Source organism: Perognathus longimembris, chromosome 22, assembly GCF_023159225.1.
Source record: "Perognathus longimembris pacificus isolate PPM17 chromosome 22, ASM2315922v1, whole genome shotgun sequence".
NCBI classification, from domain to species: domain Eukaryota; kingdom Metazoa; phylum Chordata; class Mammalia; order Rodentia; family Heteromyidae; genus Perognathus; species Perognathus longimembris.
This window is the reverse complement of record NC_063182.1, coordinates 7,444,116-7,464,470: the sequence shown is the minus strand read 5'-3', so window position 1 is coordinate 7,464,470 and position 20,355 is coordinate 7,444,116. Positions and strand designations below refer to the sequence as shown.

At 43.3% G+C, this 20,355-nt stretch overlaps 2 protein-coding genes across 2 annotated transcripts; one reads left to right on the top strand and one right to left on the bottom strand.

Annotated features, from left to right (window-relative positions):
* The first annotated feature begins 3,000 nt into the window (after positions 1-3,000).
* On the top strand, positions 3,001-19,992 carry LOC125340204 (protocadherin alpha-5-like). The gene is made up of 4 exons (XM_048331649.1): positions 3,001-3,011; positions 4,356-4,695; positions 15,402-17,429; positions 19,873-19,992. Exons 1-4 carry the CDS (start codon positions 3,001-3,003, stop codon positions 19,990-19,992), a joined length of 2,499 nt encoding a protein of 832 aa, XP_048187606.1.
* Positions 10,165-14,882, bottom strand: LOC125340163 (LIM domain transcription factor LMO4-like). The gene is made up of 2 exons (XM_048331613.1): positions 14,869-14,882; positions 10,165-10,847 (listed from the first exon to the last, which is right to left on the bottom strand). The coding sequence occupies exons 1-2, from the start codon at positions 14,880-14,882 to the stop codon at positions 10,337-10,339; spliced, it is 525 nt and encodes a 174-aa protein (XP_048187570.1). The 3' UTR covers positions 10,165-10,336.
* Positions 19,993-20,355: the final 363 nt, after the last annotated feature.

Genomic DNA, 20,355 nt, shown 5'->3' with positions numbered 1-20,355 from the left:
TGTTTTACCTCAGTTTGGTTTGGTGCTGGTTCTTGGATTTGAACTCAGGACTTGAGAGCTTTTCCTGAGCATCTCTTGCTCAAGTGTAGTGTTCTACCACTTGAGCCACAGCTCCATTTCCATCTGTTTTGGTAGTTCAGCGTCTTTCCTGCCAGGGCTGCTTTTGAACCTGATCCTCAGATCTCAGTCTCCTATGTAGGTAGATTACAAATATGAGCCACCAGTATCCAACCCTTTCTTCTTATTTTTCTTAGTAATATTTAAATATTAAAGTGAAGTGTATTTAGTACATAGTATATTGACATAGGCTTTTAAAACAATATTTTAAATCTTGCCTTTTGAACTTGAAGAATTTATAGAAAATAATGCTCCGCATATAACTTAAAAACTATCCACACGAGCATCATTTCTTTTGTTTTTTAATGGCAGTGGTGAAATCTTCTTCAACACTAACATCTTTTTGTGTACAACAGTGTGGATGCTAATGTGAAGAAATTTTAAGTCAATAGCCTTACTAGTAGTAACTTCCCCTGAATACCACCTTATAACTACTCTTGCAGTGAGTAGAAACCTTCAGATATCTGGCCCCCATAATGTCCAAGTGAGACTACTTTCACATGATTAGCCCCATGTATATGTTCACTTCTCTGCTTATGTAGTTAGACTCCCACCTTATTTCCCTATTGAATTAGTAGCCAAGTAAATCTGATGAACACGCAATGTTGGGGAAGCCAACATGTCAAATGGATATTGTCTTCATCCCTCCATTTTCCACTTCTATTTTATTTTCAGGTTCTACCTTTTCTTTCTGTCTATCAAGTGTTAGCTGCATCATGTCCAGCCTCTATTCAATAGTTATTTCCACAGGCGTGTCATCTTTCTGTTGTAAATAAGAGGGTCACCCAAAGCACTTGTCTGGGGACTTTATCTTTCAAGTCCAGCTCTACTGAAGTTATTTGTTAACAAGTCTCTTGACAAAGGCATTTTGTATAATCTTTTTTTTTCTCCTTAGAGATACATTGCTACTATACTAAATAAATGAATATTTAATATCTATTTCAAACAAATGCCCATTTTTATTCTGCTGTGTTTGGGATATGTGCAATTAACTATCCAATAAAACACAATATGTGGGAAAGGGACTATTTCTACCCTCTTACAGGGTTCTTGAAACGTAGTAATTTTTGCTGTCATTGTTGTAAAAGGGTTCAGTTTGGGTCCAGTTTGGACACAGTGAAAGTATGCTGATTTCTTTTTTTTAATTCAGAAATTAGTTCTTCATGAGTGTGTCTCCTCATAGACTGGAAGCCTGAAACTATTTTTCTGGTCCTAAGGAAATATAGGGATATAGGGATGTTTAAGGATTTTAGAGGCAAAAAAGAATTTGCAAATGGCTTTCACCACTCTTTCCTCCCATATTAAGTTCAAGAGGGAGTATATATTGTACTCCATTTCTTTGGATATTTTCTTTTTTTTTCCATTTCATAAATTTTATTTTGATTTTTTTTTCCTCCCAGAGCCAAGGACCAAACTTCAGGGTTTTGCACTTGCTAGGCAAGTGGTCTTCCACTGAGCTAAATCCCCAACCTCTGATTTTTTTTTATGTCCTCACAGATTTTAATTTTTGAGAGAGAAATGTTAAAAAGATTCTTTACAATTTCGACTCGACCATTCTTTCAATTCTACCAAGTTTTGCTTTACATATTTTTGAAGCTCTGTTACTTGGGACATTCACATTTACAATTTCTACATCTTCTCAGTGAACTGAGACTTTTATCATAAATACTGTTTTGTCTTTTTTTATTAATTGGACATAAATTTTTTTACAAGGTGTTGTGCAAAGAGGGTGCAGTTACATAGTAGGGCAGTGTGTACATTTCTTATGATATCTTACGACCTGTTTTTCTATCCCTTGTCTAGGTCAGGTTGACATATATGCAATATACAATGTATCAAGAACATATACAGTATTCACAGACTTGGTCTCTACTGTCTCTCCGTCTCCCTTTGTTAACAGTCATATATCAGGGAGATCATGCCCCTTTGTTTTCTGTGTTCTAGGCTTGTCTCACTCAACATTATTTGTTCGAGTTCTGACCATTTCCCTGCGAATAACAGTATTTCACCATTCCTAATCGCTATGTAGTATTCCATTGTGTATAAGTACCATATTTTTTGGATCCATTCGTCTGTGGAGGGGCATCTGGGTTGTTTCCATATTTTAGCTATTGTGAATTGTGCCGCGATAAACATGGAAGTACAAATGCCTTTTTGATATCTTGGATTTTGCTGTTTAGGATAGATGCCTAGGAGTGGTATGGCTGCGTCATAGGGTAGGTCTATACTGAGATTTTTGAGAAACCTCCATACTGTTCTCCAAAGTGGTTGTACTAATTTGCACTGCCACCAACAATGGAGAAGTGTTCCTCTTTCCCCACAGCCCCTCCAGCATTTGTTGTTTCTTTGGATATTTTCATTGCTCATGTAGATTCAGGATGATCCTAAGATGCCAAAAAGCCGCATGCAAATTAAGATAAAACTTAGATGTTCAATTGGAAATTGAAATACATTTTAATTAGGGCACTGTCTTTGGAATTTCCTTTTGTATTTCTAGAATGATTATAGAAGTGGTGAGAAATATTCTAGCTATATGAGCAACCTAAATTAGCAGAATTTTAGGAGACAAATAAAACGAACCATTGGACTGGGAATGTGGGTTAGTGGCAGGACCCTTGCCTAGCATGTATAAAGCTCTGGGTTTGATTCTTTAGTAGCATGTAAAGAAAAAAATACCGAAAGTGGCGCTGTGGCTCAAGTGGTAGAGTGGTAGCCTTGAGCAAAAGAAGCTCAGGGACAGTGTCTAAGCCCTGAGATCAAGCCATTTCCATTGGATAAATATGCAGCGCTAGGTAAGTACTATCAGCTATTTAACTACTAGGATAATTTTTTTAAATTTAAAAATCGTTCTTTCAAAATTGGTCATGTATAGGGGCTGGGAATATGGCCTATTGGTAAAGTGCTCGCCGCATATACACGTAGCCCTGGGTTTGATTCCTCAGCACCACATATATAGAAAAAAGCCAGAAGTGGCGCTGAGGCTCAAGAGGTAGAGTGCTAGCCTTGAGCATAAAGTAGCCAGGGACAGTGCTCAGGCCCTGAGTCCACGCCCCAGGACTGGCAACAAAAACAAAACAGAACAAAATGGGTCGTGTATATTCAAATGTTTCCAGGAGACAAATTAAATAAATAAATGTCCCAAGTGACTCAATTTGGTGTTGCAGCTTATAAAATATGGGAAAAATGCCTGTCCAACTGGTTTCTTCATAAAATTCCTCAGGGATCAAAAAGCTTTCAAATTGTTATATAGTGGGAGAATTGATTTGCAAAGAACTCAGAAATATCGGGGACAAAATTTAAATGTTTAGTAAAGGAAAATGTTGTTTGAAGTAGGAAATTATCCTGTTTGACCAAAGTATATGAACACAAGAAGAAGAAATAGAAAGTAAAATATCTTAGACACTGGAGAAAAGGGTGCAGTTTATACAGCATGAAAGTAATATTGGGATACTACTCCTGCTTATTGCATAACATTACTTGAAACACTTTTACACAGAACTGTTTCCTACAAGTTTCCATTTCCACGTTAAATTTCCTTGCACATTTATCCCAAAGGTGATTCAAGAAAGACATTAGTTAGTTCTTTAAACAGTATTTTCAAATTCCCATTTCAATAGCATGTTCTTGGAATTAGAAGTTTCCTATATATTTTTTCCTTGAAACCCAGTACTAAAAATACAAAATCAAGTAAAGGTCAGGGTGCTATCATTAATAACAAGTATTGTAAGAAACACACAAAATCAATCATGATTTTTCCTAATCAACATCATACACTTACATATTTGTATATTAACTACAACTGGTTGCCTGTAAATATCGAAAACTCGCCCAAAAATGTGGATTTCCACGCCGTAACAACAGCTGCTGCTCTGGTAAACCTAATAAGGCTCATACTCAACCAGAAGTATACAACATGCATTCATGTGGAATAAAGTATAATATCATTTAGCAAAGTATAAACCGTGTATGCTGACGCTGGAAAAAGAAACAAGAATGAGCATTTCTGACAGTGTGGATTGCGGAAAACAAATACTTACAACTTGGAGCCACATGATGTCGCCCTTTCCCACAAAATAGCTTGTAAAGAAGAGACCAGAGAGAGAAAACAAATCCTTCCTTTCTTACCGGATGCTGTATCCACCATCCGAAGTCTGAAAAATGAAGGGTGTAGCAGCGCTGGACTGACTGATCGGAAGAGTTCCCCTAACTCTGAGACAACGTCCTTATTTCTTAAAAAGGTACCGTGCACTTGAGATGGAATTTTCCTGGGCAAGCGGCCAGGAATCCCCGCGCCTGCTGCTCCCCTGGCTGCTCCTCTCCGCGCTCTGGGCGGCCGGGCGCGGGCAGCTGCGCTACGCGGTCCCCGAGGAGGCCCAGCACGGCACGTTCGTGGGCCGCCTCGCGCAGGACCTGGGGCTGGAGCTGGCGGAGCTGGTGCCGCGCCTGTTCCGGGTGGCGTCCAAGGAGCGCGGGGAGCTGCTGGAGGTGAACGTGCAGAATGGCATTTTGTTTGTGAACGCGCGGGTGGACCGGGAGGAGCTGTGCGGGCGGAGCGCGGAGTGCAGCCTCCACCTGGAGGTGATCGTGGACAGGCCGCTGCGGGTGTTCCACGTGGAGGTGGAGGTCGAGGACATCAACGACAACGCGCCCGTGTTCCGGAGCAGAGAACAAAGGATCTTCATTCCCGAGAACAGACAAGTCGGTTCCCGATTCCCCCTAGAGGGCGCGGCGGACGCGGACCGCGGGGCCAACGCGCTCCTCACCTACACCCTGAGCCCCAGCGATTGCTTTGCTTTGGACGTGCGGGCAAGTGATGAGCTGAGCCAATCTCTTTCGCTCGAACTGAGGAAACCTTTGGATAGAGAAGAAACCCCAGAACTTCATTTATTGTTGACAGCTACCGACGGGGGTAAACCAGGACTGGAAGGCCGAGCTCAGCTGCTCGTCACTGTCCTCGACGTGAATGACAATGCCCCGGTATTTGAGCAGGACGTGTACAGAGTTCACTTACTAGAGACCACAGCCAATGGAACCCTGGTGGCCCGGCTGAACGCCTCTGACGCCGACGAGGGTCTCAACGGCGAGGTGGTTTTCTCCTTGGGCAGTGACGTTGCTCCTAACACTCGAGAAAAGTTCAACATCGATTCCAGCTCAGGAGAAATTAGAGTCATTGGAAATCTGGATTATGAAGAAGAGAAATCCTATGAAATTCAAGTGCGGGCAGTCGATAAAGGAAGTCCCCCGATGTCAAACCACTGCAAAGTTCTGGTGAAAGTGCTGGACGTGAATGATAATGCGCCAGAACTGGCCATCACGTCGCTGTCCTTGCCCATCAGGGAGGATGCGCCCGTGGGCACCGTGATCGCCCTGGTGAGCGTGTCCGACCGCGACGCCGGCGCCAACGGGCAGGTGAGCTGCTCGCTGCCGCCACACCTGCCCTTCAAGCTGGCGTCCACCTTCAGGAACTACTACTCCCTGGTGCTGGACAGCGCCCTGGACCGCGAGGCCACCGCGGGCTACCAGGTGGTGGTGACGGCGCGGGACGGGGGCTCGCCCCCGCGGTGGGCCACGGCCAGCGTGTGGGTGGAGGTGGCCGACGTGAACGACAACGCGCCCGTGTTCGCGCAGGCCGAGTACACGGTGTCGGTGCGCGAGAACAACGCGCCCGGCGCGCACATCTGCACGGTGAGCGCGCGGGACGCGGACGCGCAGGAGAACGCGCGCGTGTCCTACGCGCTGGTGGAGCGGCGCGTGGGCGAGCGCGCGCTGTCGAGCCTCGTGTCGGTGCACGCGCAGAGCGGCCGCGTGCACGCGCTGCAGCCGCTGGACCACGAGGAGCTGGCGCTGCTGCAGTTCCAGGTGAGCGCGCGCGACGCCGGCGCGCCTGCGCGGGGCAGCAACGCCAGCCTGCAGCTGTTCGTGCTGGACGAGAACGACAACGCGCCGGCGCTGCTGGGGCCGGCCGGGGGCGGGGCGCGGAGCCACGCGCTGGCGCGCTCGGCGGGCGCGGGCCACGTGCTGACCAAGGTGCGCGCGCTGGACGCGGACTCGGGCTACAACGCGTGGCTGGCGTACGAGCTGCAGCCGGCGGCGGCCGGGGCGCGCAGCCCGTTCCGCGTGGGGCTGTACACGGGCGAGATCAGCACCACGCGCGCCCTGGACGAGGCGGACGCGCCGAGGCAGCGCCTGGTGGTGCTGGTGCGGGACCACGGCGAGCCCGCGCTCACGGCCACGGCCACGCTGCTGGTGTCGCTGGTGGACGGCGCTCCGTCGCCGAAGCTGTCTGCGCGCGCGTCGGCGGGCCGCGTGGGCGCGGAGGCGTCGCCGCTGGACGTGAACGCGTCGCTGATGGTGGCCATCTGCGCGGTGTCCGGCCTGCTGGTGCTGACGCTGCTGCTGTGGGGGGCGCTGCGGTGCTGCGGGGCGGCGCGGAGCGAGGGCGCGTGCGCGCCGGGGAAGCCGGTGCTGGTGTGCTCCAGCGCGGTGGGGAGCTGGTCCTCGTGCCGGCAGAGGAGGCCCGGGCTGTGCTCCGCCGAGGGCCCGCCCAAGGCCGACCTCATGGCCTTCAGCCCCAGCCTTCCTCCCTGCCCAGTGAACCCCGACAAAGAGGAGCCACTGGTGGGCGAACTCGATTTCTCTGCCAAAGTGAGTAATTATTCTTAAAAAAAAAAAATCCTTGATTTTATGCCTCGGTGCTTCTCTTGCTTTGGAGACATGTTACATTTTAATTCACTTTGTTGTCCCAATAAGTGTTTTTTTTTTTGTCACTACTAGATTTGCTTTCCTTGTTTATTTACTTGTTTACATCATCTTGGTAATCAAAATCTCTTGAAGTTGAGGCTTAGTTAAGTGGGAGGCTGAGGCAAGAGGTTCACTTGAGAGGATTACGTTGAGACTAGAGGGGGTAATCTGATGACAGCTTTCTCTAAATCTTGCTTTTGTTTTATAAGATGCCAAACAGTGTATATTGCTTCTTTCATGCTTCGTTGGCAACGCACACATAGGTGTTGGTTCTAATACATTTCCTGTTGGCTGTCTTCACCGTATAAAAACCAAAATCTAGGAAAAGTTTTCACATATATTTATCTGAATATATACAAGGATATGGGCAATAAACAATACAAATCTACCAATTATGTGAATGTGCCAACTACCTGCCTATATCCCTTAAGCTCCTCAGTGACCCTGCTAATATACATTCCCTCATTTTCTTTTCTTTTTTTTCTTTTTTTACAATTTTTTAGCATATGTTTTTAGTATAGGGTTTTTTCTTCTTCAAATTTTTGTTATCAAACTGATGTACAGAGAGGTTACATTTTCATACATTAGGCATTGGATACATTTCTTGTACTGTTTGTTACCTCGACCCTCATTTCCCCTCCCCCCTTTCTGTACCCCCCCATGAGTTGTTCAGTTCATTTACACCAAACAGTTTTGCAAGTATTGCTTATGTAGTTGTTTGTCTTTTTTTACCCTGTGTCTCTCGATTTTGGTTTTCCCTTTCAATTTCCTAGTTCTAATACCAGTATACACGGTTTCCAATATACTCAGATAAGATACAGAGATAGTGTAGGTACAAACACAGGAAGGAGATACAAGAAGATCATCAATAATAGAAGCTACAGTTACACATGGCACGTTGAAAGTATACAACTGTGATATAACAATCGTTTCCATAACATGGAGTTCATTTCACTTAGTATCATCTTATGTGTTCATAAGGGTATAGCTATTGGGCTCTTGTGATCCTGTGCTGTGACTAGCTTAAACCTTTGCTAATTATTCCCTGTGAGGGAGACCATAGAGTCCATGTTTCTTTGGGTCTGGCTCACCACTTAGTATAACTAAGTCCTTCCATTTCCTTACAAATGGGGCAATGTCATTCTTTCTTATAGAGGCATAAAATTCCATTGTGTATACGTACCACATTTTCCTGATCCATTCGTCAACTGAGGGGCATCTGAGTTGGTTCCAGATTCTAGCTATGACAAATTGTGCTGCAATGAACATTGTTGTGTTGGTGGCTTTAGTGTGTTCTTGTTTGTGGTCTTTTGGATAGATACCCAAAAGTCGGGCTGCTGGGTCATAGGGGAGCTCTATGTTTAGCCTTATGAGGAATCTCCATACCACTTTCCAGAGTGGCTGAACCAGTGTACATTCCCACCAACAATGAAGTAGGATTCCCTTTTGGCCACATCCCCGCCAACAATTGTTATCGTTAGTTTTCTTGATATAGGACATTCTTACTGGGGTGAGATGGAATCTCAATGTTGTTTTGATTTGCATTTCTTTTATGGCCAGTGATGTAGTTCCCTCATTTTCTTTAAAATGCAATTAGACATTTATGTTTATAATAGGTAAGTAATGCATGTTTCCCAATCTTATCCACATAGGATTACACACAGCATTTGTGTTGTATTTATTAGTCACCAGTATCTATGAAACCATTTCTCTCTTTATACATGTTGTTGTGATTCATTTATTTCCACATCTAGGGTTAATTTATAAGCATATTATGTTTTAGTACACAGTTGAGGAATTTGCATTGGGTTTCTGTGTCCACTCCAAATATATTGCTTTTTCTAAACATTCTGCCCACTTCTTTGGGAGTTATTCATCCACATTTCTCCTAAATAGTTTTTCTGGGAGTTGGGCTCATGAATTACACAATGTGTATTTTTATTTGTGGTTTTAGTAGATAATGACAACCAACTTCCAATATGCTTACGTTCCTATTAGTTATGTCTTGGAATTCTTGCTGCTCCAGATCATCTATACATATGTCCAATCATTTTCATGTTAATAATTTTACTGGAATGTTTTAAATCTTATTTTGAATTCATTTTATATTTCCTCACCTTAATATGAGGTTCAACAACTTTCTGTGTGATTATTAGCATTTTCTGGTGCAGTTCTTGTGGCTTGAACTCAGGGCCTGGGCACTGTTCCTGAGTTTCTTTTGCCCAAGGCCAGTGTTCTACCACTTGAGTCACAGCTCCAATCCTGGCTTTTTCTTTGTATGTGGTACTGAGGAATTGAACCCAGGGCTTCATGCATGGCAGGCAAGCACTCTGCCCTTAAGCCACATTCCCAGCCCCTGATTTGGCATCTTTATTAGAAAAGGATAATATGATTCACCTATAACAATCTTGCTGATGTCACCACCCCTGTCCATTTTTAAATTTATATATTCTTTTACTTTTGGTGCCAGTCCCGAGGCACTGTCCCTGAGCTTCTTTTTTTTTCTTTTCCTTTTAAGTTTTTATTTAAATACACCATACTAGATCAAATGTCTCTGAAAATAAAAGATTTTTTTTCTTCATTCAGCAAATTAGAAGTAGGAGGAGATTTCTACACAGTAGCTGCTATGAGCCTGACTTTTTTTTTCCCATTCTTTTTTTAATCTTTGCCGTGGTAGTAACAACATTAGGACAAAAACACTTACATGCATACATACATTGTATTTTACAGAGATACAATAAAAGTGTTTGTGATAGAATATCACAAAAGCCACATCTCTTTCCTTTATCTCATGTTCAGTTTTTTTTTTTTTTTTTTTTTTTTGGCCAGTCCTGGGCCTTGGACTCAGGGCCTGAGCACCATCCCTGGCTTCTTCCCGCTCAAGGCTAGCACTCTGCCACCTGAGCCACAGCGCCCCTTCTGGCCGTTTTCCATATATGTGGTGCTGGGGAATCGAACCTAGAGCTTCATGTGTAAGAGGCAAGCCCTCTTGCCACTAGGCCATATTCCCAGTCCCTCATGTTCAGTTTGATTGAAACACGTTTCCTTACAACACTTAAATATACAAAGAGCAAATAGAATGTTGTTAAGGTAAAACACAGGGTACAAACTCTGGCCAGTGCCCTGCTAATTGTTAATGAGGAGAAAGCAGATTTGAATGCTTCTTTTAATTAGCTTCATTAGTCATTTCCCTCCCCCCAAGCTCCCTCCCCCCCCCGAAAGATGTTCTCCGGTGGATGTTTTCTCATTTTTCTCTACAGTCTCCCATTAGCCTAGGTTCATGGAGTCCTTACTGTTCTTATTCAGTCATTTTAATACACCAATAAATGCGGGAAGGGCAATCAAGACTAAAGAAGGTGCAATGGAGCTGGCACTGGTGCTAGCTACAAAGGTGACTTGTCTACTGAAGACACATGGGATCCACCTGTGATGAACAAAATCTGAGATGAAGGCACGCATTCTGCATTACTCTGACCTTTTAGCAGACCTTCTGGTCTGGCAGTAGTGGATTGCTCTGAAGTGAATTCAAATGGCCATTGATGAGAGCTGTAGGTCTATAATGTTCACAAGATAAACTGCCATTGATGTCGTGAAACCGATCTCCTGGGACCAGGCGATTCCGGCAGGTAGAGCATGTGAAACACTTAAGATGATACACATTGCCTTGTGCCCTCATGACGAGTTCGCTCGCAGGAATTGCCCGTCCACAAGCACTGCAGACACCGCTATTCCCAAATAACCTCATGTAGTCATTTCTGCAAAGGATCATGCCGCTCTTGGTGTGACAGGACGTGCCGATGTCTCCCAGCTGCGTCTGGCAGCAGGAGCCCTTGAGGCATCGGCTGTGCCAGTGGCTGTCCATGGCATAGAGCAGAAAGCGGTCCGCAATTTTGCCCCCGCAGCCAGCGCACCGCTTCCAGGAGAGGGAGCCGGCCGTCACCGGGGGCGGCTGCGAGCTGCTGCCCGGATTCACCGTGGTTTTTCTCCAGCTTCGTTCTGGGGCCACGAGCTCCTCTCAACTTGCCAGCGCTCGCCGCCGCCGCCGCTGACAATTTCAGCTCCGGTACTGTCCAAAACTCCGGGAGCGAGGCTGGGCGGTGCGCTCGTCCCTGAGCTTCTTTTTGCTCAAAGCTTGTGCACCACCACTCTAGCCGCAGTTCCATGTCCAGCTTTTAGTTGAGAGTCTCACAGACTTTCCTGCCTGGACTGGCTTTGAACCAGGATCCTCGGATCTCAGCCTCCTTAGTGGGTAGGAGTACAGGCAGGTCCCGGACACCTGGTCCTTTTACTTACTTTTAATTGATTCACTTCAGTTTATAAACCACATTCTTGAATTGTTAAAAAACTTAAATAAAAAGTTTTACATAGTTGACATGGTAGGACCTTAAGTAACAACCCTTTTTATGTACCACTACTTTGTTACTGAAATGCATTTAAAATTTTTTCTTTAGTTTTTACAAAAGAGCTTCAATTCAGCATGCCAGTTTATGAGTACAATTCATCTCAATCACTGTCACTCCTTCTGATAGGCCTTTTGCTTATGCACATATTCTACGTATACAAGAATTATTCATGATTGTCTTGTATAATTATCCCCCATATATGTTCATGTTTCTTTCTGGATATTTGGACATGTTTGTATTTCACAATCCCTAATGAGAAATATTTTGTTGAGTATTGAATTCTGGATTAGAAGTGATTTTTTTTGTAGCTTATTGAAGATATTTTCCATAGCATTTGAGAAGATGGTTATCAAGTTTATTATTCAGATATTATATTATTTCCCCCTCTCTATTTACTTCTACACATTTTTGTTTTTATTTTTTAGCAGCATTATTACAGCAGCATTATGAGTTTTCAATTATCTTGCGTGTAGATTTCTTTCCTTTTTATTTACGATTTCCTATATCTTTTGGTTGATACATGTTATCAGTTTAAGACGAAATTTAGCACTCTCCCTTCAAATATTGCTACAGTAAAGTATTTCATCTCTTCCTCTGCTGTGACTCAACCACACACACACACACACACACACACACACAAAGTACTTTCACAGACTCTTTTATTTTTTCACACAATATTTCAGCTTTTCCCCTTCGTTGTGTAATGCATATGCTTTTCTGCTCCTTAGTTTGCTTTAGCAGCATTCTCTTCTTATGTAGTCTACTATTCAAGTCATCAACTGACTTCTCTTTCTTCTTTTTTTTGTATTTTGTTCATTTTTTTGTTTTATTTATTTATTTTGACCATGAACTGAATTCTTAAGTGCAATTTTGGCCTTTTCAGTTTTAGAATTTTCTTTTCACTTAAAAATAGGTAACAGTTTTTTTTTTTGGTGTGTGAAATTCTTTACTATGCATGTAGTTCAACAAATGAATCACAATTATTTGTGATCTGTTTGGTCACTTTAATAATGAAATCATCTGTGTGTCTATTGTGCTCTTATTACCTTATATTAGTTATACAGGAAGGAAATTTCATTGTTACATCGCCACATATTTACAGTGTAAATATTCCTTGTCAGTCATGGGGCTTGAACTCTGGGCCTTGGTGTTGTCCCGGAGCTTTTTAGCTCAAGGCTAATGCTCTAACACTTGAGCCACAGCACCACTTCTGGTTTTCTGATGGTTAATTGGAGATAAGAGTCTCAGGACTTTCTTGCCCTGGGGCTTTGAATAGTGATGCTAAGATCTCATCCTACTGAGTAGCTAGGGGTTACAGGAGTGAGCCACTAGCACCCCACATTTATATTGTATTGAATCAATCTTGCCTCCCACTTCCTGCTGTCTCTTGTTTTATGTTTTTTCCACTATGCTTTTTCTTGTTATATTTGGTATTTTTGAATTGAATCCTGGACATTGTACACAAAAACCTGTGGTTGGTCTGGTTGATGTATCTCCTTTCAGAGGAGAAGAATAAGCTTCTAAATATCTCCTAGATATGGATTTGGGGGATTAATGATAAATCTGGAATTGAAGTAGATACAATGTCTCTTTGTTCTTGAGTACTAACTATGTATAATTATAAATCCTCATGATATCTTATTGTTGTCACTTCTATTCAATTCCCTCATTGTGTTTCATAGATCAACGTAAGGAGAAATAACTAGTAGCCTAAGTATTTTATTCTGTTTTTTTCTTTTTTTTGTTTTCTTTTATTCTAAAACCTGCTTCTTTCTCCACTCCATTAAGAACCAACCCAACTTGGGTATTTTTGCCCATTAGTTATTTTATCTTTCTTAAACCTGGGATATTGGCTATGAGAATCCATTAGGAGCACAAGGAAAAGGATGACAGAGTCCCAAAAGAAAGGTTCTCATTGCCTGAGTTATGTAACTGTAACCCCTTTGACATCACCTTTTTAATAACAATAAAAATTAAAATAAAGAACTTTAGAGAAATAAAAAAGCCTTAACAAATAAAAAAAGAAAACCCTCAGTTTACCTAGAATTCTGAAACTGGATAAATCCTGAGAGATGATAATTTCCATGTGTTTTCCCCTGAAGCTGATTAATTAAGACACATAAAACTTGCCTCAGATCACATGCTTCATTTTAGTTACTCGCCCTTTTCCACTAAGAAAGCCCATTTCACACATACAAAACTATAGAGTTCTATGGAGGACTGTTTTTTTAAATTTTCTCAGAAGTACTTTAGAATAATCCGCATATTTTGTATACAACATGGAATATACTATAAATATTTTAGCATAATCATTTATACTTTTATTTCAATGCTAAGATATGTACTATATGCACACAATAGGATGAATTAATTTCCAAATGCCTTTGCTTTTGAGAAGCTAGTTAGCTGCTTAAATTCTTTTCATGAGGATTTACAGAATTGCTTCATTTTTTCCTTTTAGCTCTCTATCTGGTAGATCTGAATGATTTTCTGTGGAAGAGAAATACAGCTTTCCCTCTTGTATTTAATAAGAATGAAGGACATTGATACTCTCATGCAAATTAAATTATCTTGTGCTTCTGAAATTTTACTGAGTTATTTCAGGAACTTAAATAAGTGACACCTTGAAACATTTCATGGATTCCACATTCTAAATTCATTTTCAGGCTGAACATGTTACTTAGTGCTAGAGTGTCAGTTTAAATGCATCTGGCCCTGCATTCAACCTCTGGCACTGCAAAATAAATCACTTTTTTTGTGGAAGAAGTTCTCTATATACAAGAGTTGTGATTAAAAATGAATGAGATTTTTTTTTTTGCCAGTCCTGGGGCTTGGGACTCAGGGCCTGAACACTGTCTCTGGCTTCTTTTTGCTCAAGGCTAGCACTCTACCTCTTGAGCCACAGTGGCACTTCTGGCCTTTTCTGTTTATGTGGTGCTGAGGAATTGAACCCAGGGCTTCATACATGCTAGGCGCACTCTACTACTAAGCCACATTCCCAGCCCAAAAGAGAATAAGGAACTTGATGACTCAATAAAGTAATCTGTAATATCTGACTTATAGAATGGCATGTAAAAATTCAAGGAAAAATATTCTTCTTAAGTTTTCTGGGGAACCTAAGTACTGAGAACATAATTTTCAAATTAAGAGTTGATTTCTGAGAGGCAAATGTAAGTGATAATTCAAAAAGTAGCTGCAATTTAACATGTCAATATGAGTCAAATGTCAAGTCTTTTTTCATAAAATATGTAATAATGAAATTTTTTTCCTCACTAGGAGTATATGAGCTGATGCAGTCACTTTTCTCCATTGAATAGAGTTTATTAAGATATATCTAAATAGGAAAAGAAAAAGCTATAACTATTGAAACTTTTTTCTTCAGAAATTTGTAAAAATTCTCTGCAAATAAACTAGACTACTACACATTATTAAGTATTGGCTTGTTATAACTGCACATGTATCACTTTGTATGACCTCAATCCATATATTCAGCATGATTCCTTTTAATTTGAAGACATTTCGATTAGGCAGAAGGCTATATGGAGTAATACTGGGTATTTGAGATACACCTCACTGATAAGAGGTAAATAAAACAAAGAATACTTACGCTTTCATCCACATGATGTCGCCAGACACCGCACGTTTTCACTCCCTCCGCGATGGAAAGGATGCAGTGATCCATTGTCCTTAGAAAGGGAAAGGATCTTCCATTTTGGGCTCTGCCACAGAAGCTCCAGAGCATACACTATTTGGAATTCCGTGTTGTGAGAAGATCGTGTGGTGATGCAATAAGGATTAGAGAAGTGGAACAAGACTGCAATGCTATATTCCCAGAGAAAAAGCCCGGGATCGCGGCGTCTGCTGCTCTCGCTTCTGCTGCTGGCTGCCTGGGAATCGGGGAGCGGCCAGCTGCGCTACGCGGTCCCCGAGGAGGCCCAGCACGGCACGTTCGTGGGCCGCCTCGCGCAGGACCTGGGGCTGGAGCTGGCGGAGCTGGTGCCGCGCCTGTTCCGGGTGGCGTCCAAGGAGCGCGGGGAGCTGCTGGAGGTGAACGTGCAGAATGGCATTTTGTTTGTGAACGCGCGGGTGGACCGGGAGGAGCTGTGCGGGCGGAGCGTGGAGTGCAGCCTCCACCTGGAGGTGATCGTGGACAGGCCGCTGCGGGTGTTCCACGTGGAGGTGGAGGTGGAGGACATCAACGACAACCCGCCAGTCTTCTCTCGACCAGAACAAACGTTATTTATTTTAGAGTCAAGAGTGCCCGAGTCGCGGTTTCCAGTAGAGGGCGCATCTGACTTGGATGTGGGAGCAAACGCAGACTTGAGATACAAGCTCAGTCCTACGGAGTATTTTGACTTGGATGTTAAAAGGAACGACGAAGAAACAAACCTTTTAGAGTTAGTTTTGAAGAAATCGTTAGACAGAGAAGAAATTCAAGAACATCGTCTGTTACTGGTTGCAATTGATGGAGGAAAGCCTGAGTTAACAGGTACAGTTCAACTCCTGATCAATGTATTGGATGCAAATGATAATGCCCCGCTATTTGAGAAGCCCACCTATAATGTCAGATTGTTGGAAAATACACCAAGAGAGACCTTAGTCATTAAACTGAATGCATCAGATGCAGATGAGGGCATTAATAAAGAAATAGTGTATTCATTCAGTAATCTTGTTCTGGATGAGGTGAAATCTAAATTTATCATCAATTCCACTAGTGGTGAAATAAAGGTTAAGGGAGAACTGGATTATGAAGACCGCAAGTTATACGAAATTTATATTGATGCTGCAGATAGAAGTCCATTCCCATTAACTGGACATTGCAAAGTAATAGTGAAACTTGTGGATGTGAATGATAATGCCCCCGCCATGGCCATAACTTCGCTTTTTTCGCCTGTGCAAGAGGATGCGCCCGTGGGCACCGTGATCGCCCTGGTGAGCGTGTCCGACCGCGACGCCGGGGCCAACGGGCAGGTGAGCTGCTCGCTGCCGCCACACCTGCCCTTCAAGCTGGCGTCCACCTTCAGGAACTACTACTCCCTGGTGCTGGACAGCGCCCTGGACCGCGAGGCCACCGCGGGCTACCAGGTGGTGGTGACGGCGCGGGACGGGGGCTCGCCCCCGCGGTGGGCCACGGCCAGCGTGTGGGTGGAGGTGGCCGACGTGAACGACAACGCGCCCGTGTTCGCGCAGGCCGAGTACACGGTGTCGGTGCGCGAGAACAACGCGCCCGGCGCGCACATCTGCACGGTGAGCGCGCGGGACGCGGACGCGCAGGAGAACGCGCGCGTGTCCTACGCGCTGGTGGAGCGGCGCGTGGGCGAGCGCGCGCTGTCGAGCCTCGTGTCGGTGCACGCGCAGAGCGGCCGCGTGCACGCGCTGCAGCCGCTGGACCACGAGGAGCTGGCGCTGCTGCAGTTCCAGGTGAGCGCGCGCGACGCCGGCGCGCCTGCGCGGGGCAGCAACGCCAGCCTGCAGCTGTTCGTGCTGGACGAGAACGACAACGCGCCGGCGCTGCTGGGGCCGGCCGGGGGCGGGGCGCGGAGCCACGCGCTGGCGCGCTCGGCGGGCGCGGGCCACGTGCTGACCAAGGTGCGCGCGCTGGACGCGGACTCGGGCTACAACGCGTGGCTGGCGTACGAGCTGCAGCCGGCGGCGGCCGGGGCGCGCAGCCCGTTCCGCGTGGGGCTGTACACGGGCGAGATCAGCACCACGCGCGCCCTGGACGAGGCGGACGCGCCGAGGCAGCGCCTGGTGGTGCTGGTGCGGGACCACGGCGAGCCCGCGCTCACGGCCACGGCCACGCTGCTGGTGTCGCTGGTGGACGGCGCTCCGTCGCCGAAGCTGTCTGCGCGCGCGTCGGCGGGCCGCGTGGGCGCGGAGGCGTCGCCGCTGGACGTGAACGCGTCGCTGATGGTGGCCATCTGCGCGGTGTCCGGCCTGCTGGTGCTGACGCTGCTGCTGTGGGGGGCGCTGCGGTGCTGCGGGGCGGCGCGGAGCGAGGGCGCGTGCGCGCCGGGGAAGCCGGTGCTGGTGTGCTCCAGCGCGGTGGGGAGCTGGTCCTCGTGCCGGCAGAGGAGGCCCGGGCTGTGCTCCGCCGACGGCCCGCCCAAGGCCGACCTCATGGCCTTCAGCCCCAGCCTTCCTCAAGGGCCCACTGCTGCAGACAACGTGAGTCTCACAAATCGTACCACAGTTTTTCTTAGTAATTCCTTAGTTATGTATATTAACTGCATTTACTGCAAGTTTTATGGATAAGTAGTTTAGCAGCTTCTTAGATATTCGTTGTCTTTGTGTACTAATGCATGATGTGTAAATTTATTTTTGACAAAGCTAGCCTATTCCTAATATATTTGCACAGAACCTCACAGTCACTGTCTTTTTTCCATGTGTTTCACGTCTTACTATGTAGCACAGGTTGATTTTTATTGAACTCCAGAGTTTATAACTTAGCCTCTTCAGGTTCTGGGGTTATAGATAAGTATTACCTCTCCTGGCTGTAGTTTTGTTAAGTAACCAGTTAATCTTTCTTCATATAATGTCTTATAAATAATATCTTACTCTCTAGAGCATATTGTAGGGTAAATTGTGAGACATAGAGGTTTAGGAATATTTATTATTAAAGTCTCTATGACTACACTCAATGCTTTACACCAGTACAGCAGTTATGACTTTTCCTTTTCTATTCAATTTCAATTCTCTTATTGTGTATTGTACTATAGCTTTTTACCTTTACTTTTCATACTCATTTGTGCAATACATGATTCGTTTCAACTTTTCGTTGCCTTTGCATGGCTATTAAATTTGATCATTTAACATGTTCAGCTAGTGGTTTTGCTTACTTAATAAAATCTAGTACACCATTGAAAATTCTAGAAGCCCAAATAGTACAGTTGTAACTTCCATTCCACTTCTATCACAAAGGTACTACATTTCCATGTGAGTACCATGAAATTTTTTATTTCTAGAAACATTTTCATACAAATAAACATTACTACTTTGTTTTGCAAATATTTGTATTTAGTAAATTTTTTTCTTTTCTTTTCTTTTTTTAATTATTTATTTATTTTTTATTTTTTTATTAATTGGACATAAATTTTTTTACAAGGTGTTGTGCAAAGAGGGTGCAGTTACATAGTAGGGCAGTGTGTACATTTCTTATTCTTTTCTTTTCTTGTCAGTGGTGAGATTTTAACTCGGGGCCTGGGTACTGTCCCTGAACTGTGGAGCTCCAGCCTAATGTTCTACCACTTTGAGCCACAGCTCCACTAACAATTTTTAGTGGTCAGTTGGAGATAAGAGTCAAACCATGATCCTCAGATGTCAGCCTCCTGAGTAGCTAGAATTATAGTGGGCAGCCATTGGTGCCTGGCTAACTTTTTTATTTGTACATTTCATAAGTTTTGACATCGTATTGCTTTTAGTCTTAATTTTTCCTGTCATATTGCTTGGTGTTTATGAACTACTTAGGGAGATTTTGAATTCTTTTATCTAGCCCTACAGTTTTCCATGGTATGGATATGCAGTGCTTTATTTTCCCCAAAAGTACAGAACCCTCAAATTTGGTGAAAGAGTTAATATCCCTGCAACTTGCAGTTTTTCCTTTATAGATTCCTTTTTTTTGGTGAGAAAGAATTGTCTAGTCCTCTCATTTAGAAAATCTTCCTACATTTGTTTAGAAAATTTTCCTCTGGGCTGTGTCTTATGGTTCACAGCTGTAATCACAGCACGCAGGAGGCTGAAGGGACAGGACGAGGGCTTCCAGACCTTTCTCAACCAAACAAAGTCATTCCAAAGCAAACACAAAACACTTTGAAAATATAAAGCAGCCTCTGGATTATATTATAGATTTTTTCTTTGGAGAATGAGGGAGTTATTTTATTTATAGAGACACTAATTATTTTCTTCCACTTTATCTTCCCCCCAAAACCTGAGTGAACTATTTGAATAAATAAAATGGAGAAAAATGTAGGCTAGTTGTTTTTATACTACATAAAGGATTTCAAATAATTTTTTTTTATTATTTTCTACTTGAAATAGCCTACAAATAACCTACAAACCAATTAGATTGCATTATTAAACTTTTGGATATTTTGAAGAGTTGTGATGGAAAGAAAGTATGATACTTGTTTTTAGTTAACTTTTAACAGTAGAAAATTCAGGTGGAACGTTTGCTTTACTGTAGCCATGCATATAGGACAAGCAGAAAACCTTCAATCAACGCACTGCCAATACATTCTTTTATGAATCCTTATATTCTTATAGGCAAATGAAGATCTATATTTGGTGGCTATGAGCAGATAAACTTTTTGTTTTCTCAAACCAACTACAATAGGAAGTCTGTGAAAAGACCTAGAAAATTGACTTAATTATTTTAATATAGAGCTTCTAATAGAAGAAAGAGATTTGTGTTAAAGTTGTGTGGTTTTCGGTATGTCAGAATAGTGGAAGAATTTGGGTATAAAATGCTTCCTTTGAAAAGTTTCATTGGTAACTCAGATTTTCTTTTTCTTAGAAGGATTTTAATTACTCCAAATGTTAACATGAAGAATAAATTAATGGTCAAGTTGATATTAAGGCTTTATGTTAATATATGGTTATCAAACTTTTGTAGGCAAAAATGGAGGAATTAAAAAAACTCAGCTTGGGCAATGTCACATTGGAGAAAGGAGAAGTACATATAAATAAATTTGATATTGGAGAAAAATTGAAAATTGCTCTCAAAGAGTTATGATCTTATTGTAGGTCACTCAAAGTAACTAATATCTTGGAATTCCTATGTTTAGTAAATTCTATGAAAATTATACTCATAAAAATAAATATATAAAAAACGGGCTATCTAAGAATAAGATAAGAATAAGCAAGGAGAAAGATAAATTTAAAAATTCTATTGGTGACTTGGAAAATGTTTGTGCCATTGAAACAAAATGTGTTTTTCCAATGGTGTAATTGAAGGGGTTAATCATGATTAATCATGCTTCCATATTATGCTTATATATTCTACATATTCTGTCTAGGAGTCATGTGAGGGTGAAGATGACAGGAATATAGAGAGGGTGAATGCAGATGTGGTTTGGGAATCACTTGGAACATGGGA

Excerpts from the sequence above, each read along its gene's own strand:
- LOC125340204 (XM_048331649.1), top strand. Across the intron at positions 4,696-15,401 it reads AGTGCAGCCTCCACCTGGAG|GTGATCGTGGACAGGCCGCT; the intron begins GTGATCGTGGAC and ends CTCCACCTGGAG. Across the intron at positions 17,430-19,872 it reads GGCCCACTGCTGCAGACAAC|GCAAAAATGGAGGAATTAAA; the intron begins GTGAGTCTCACA and ends AAACTTTTGTAG.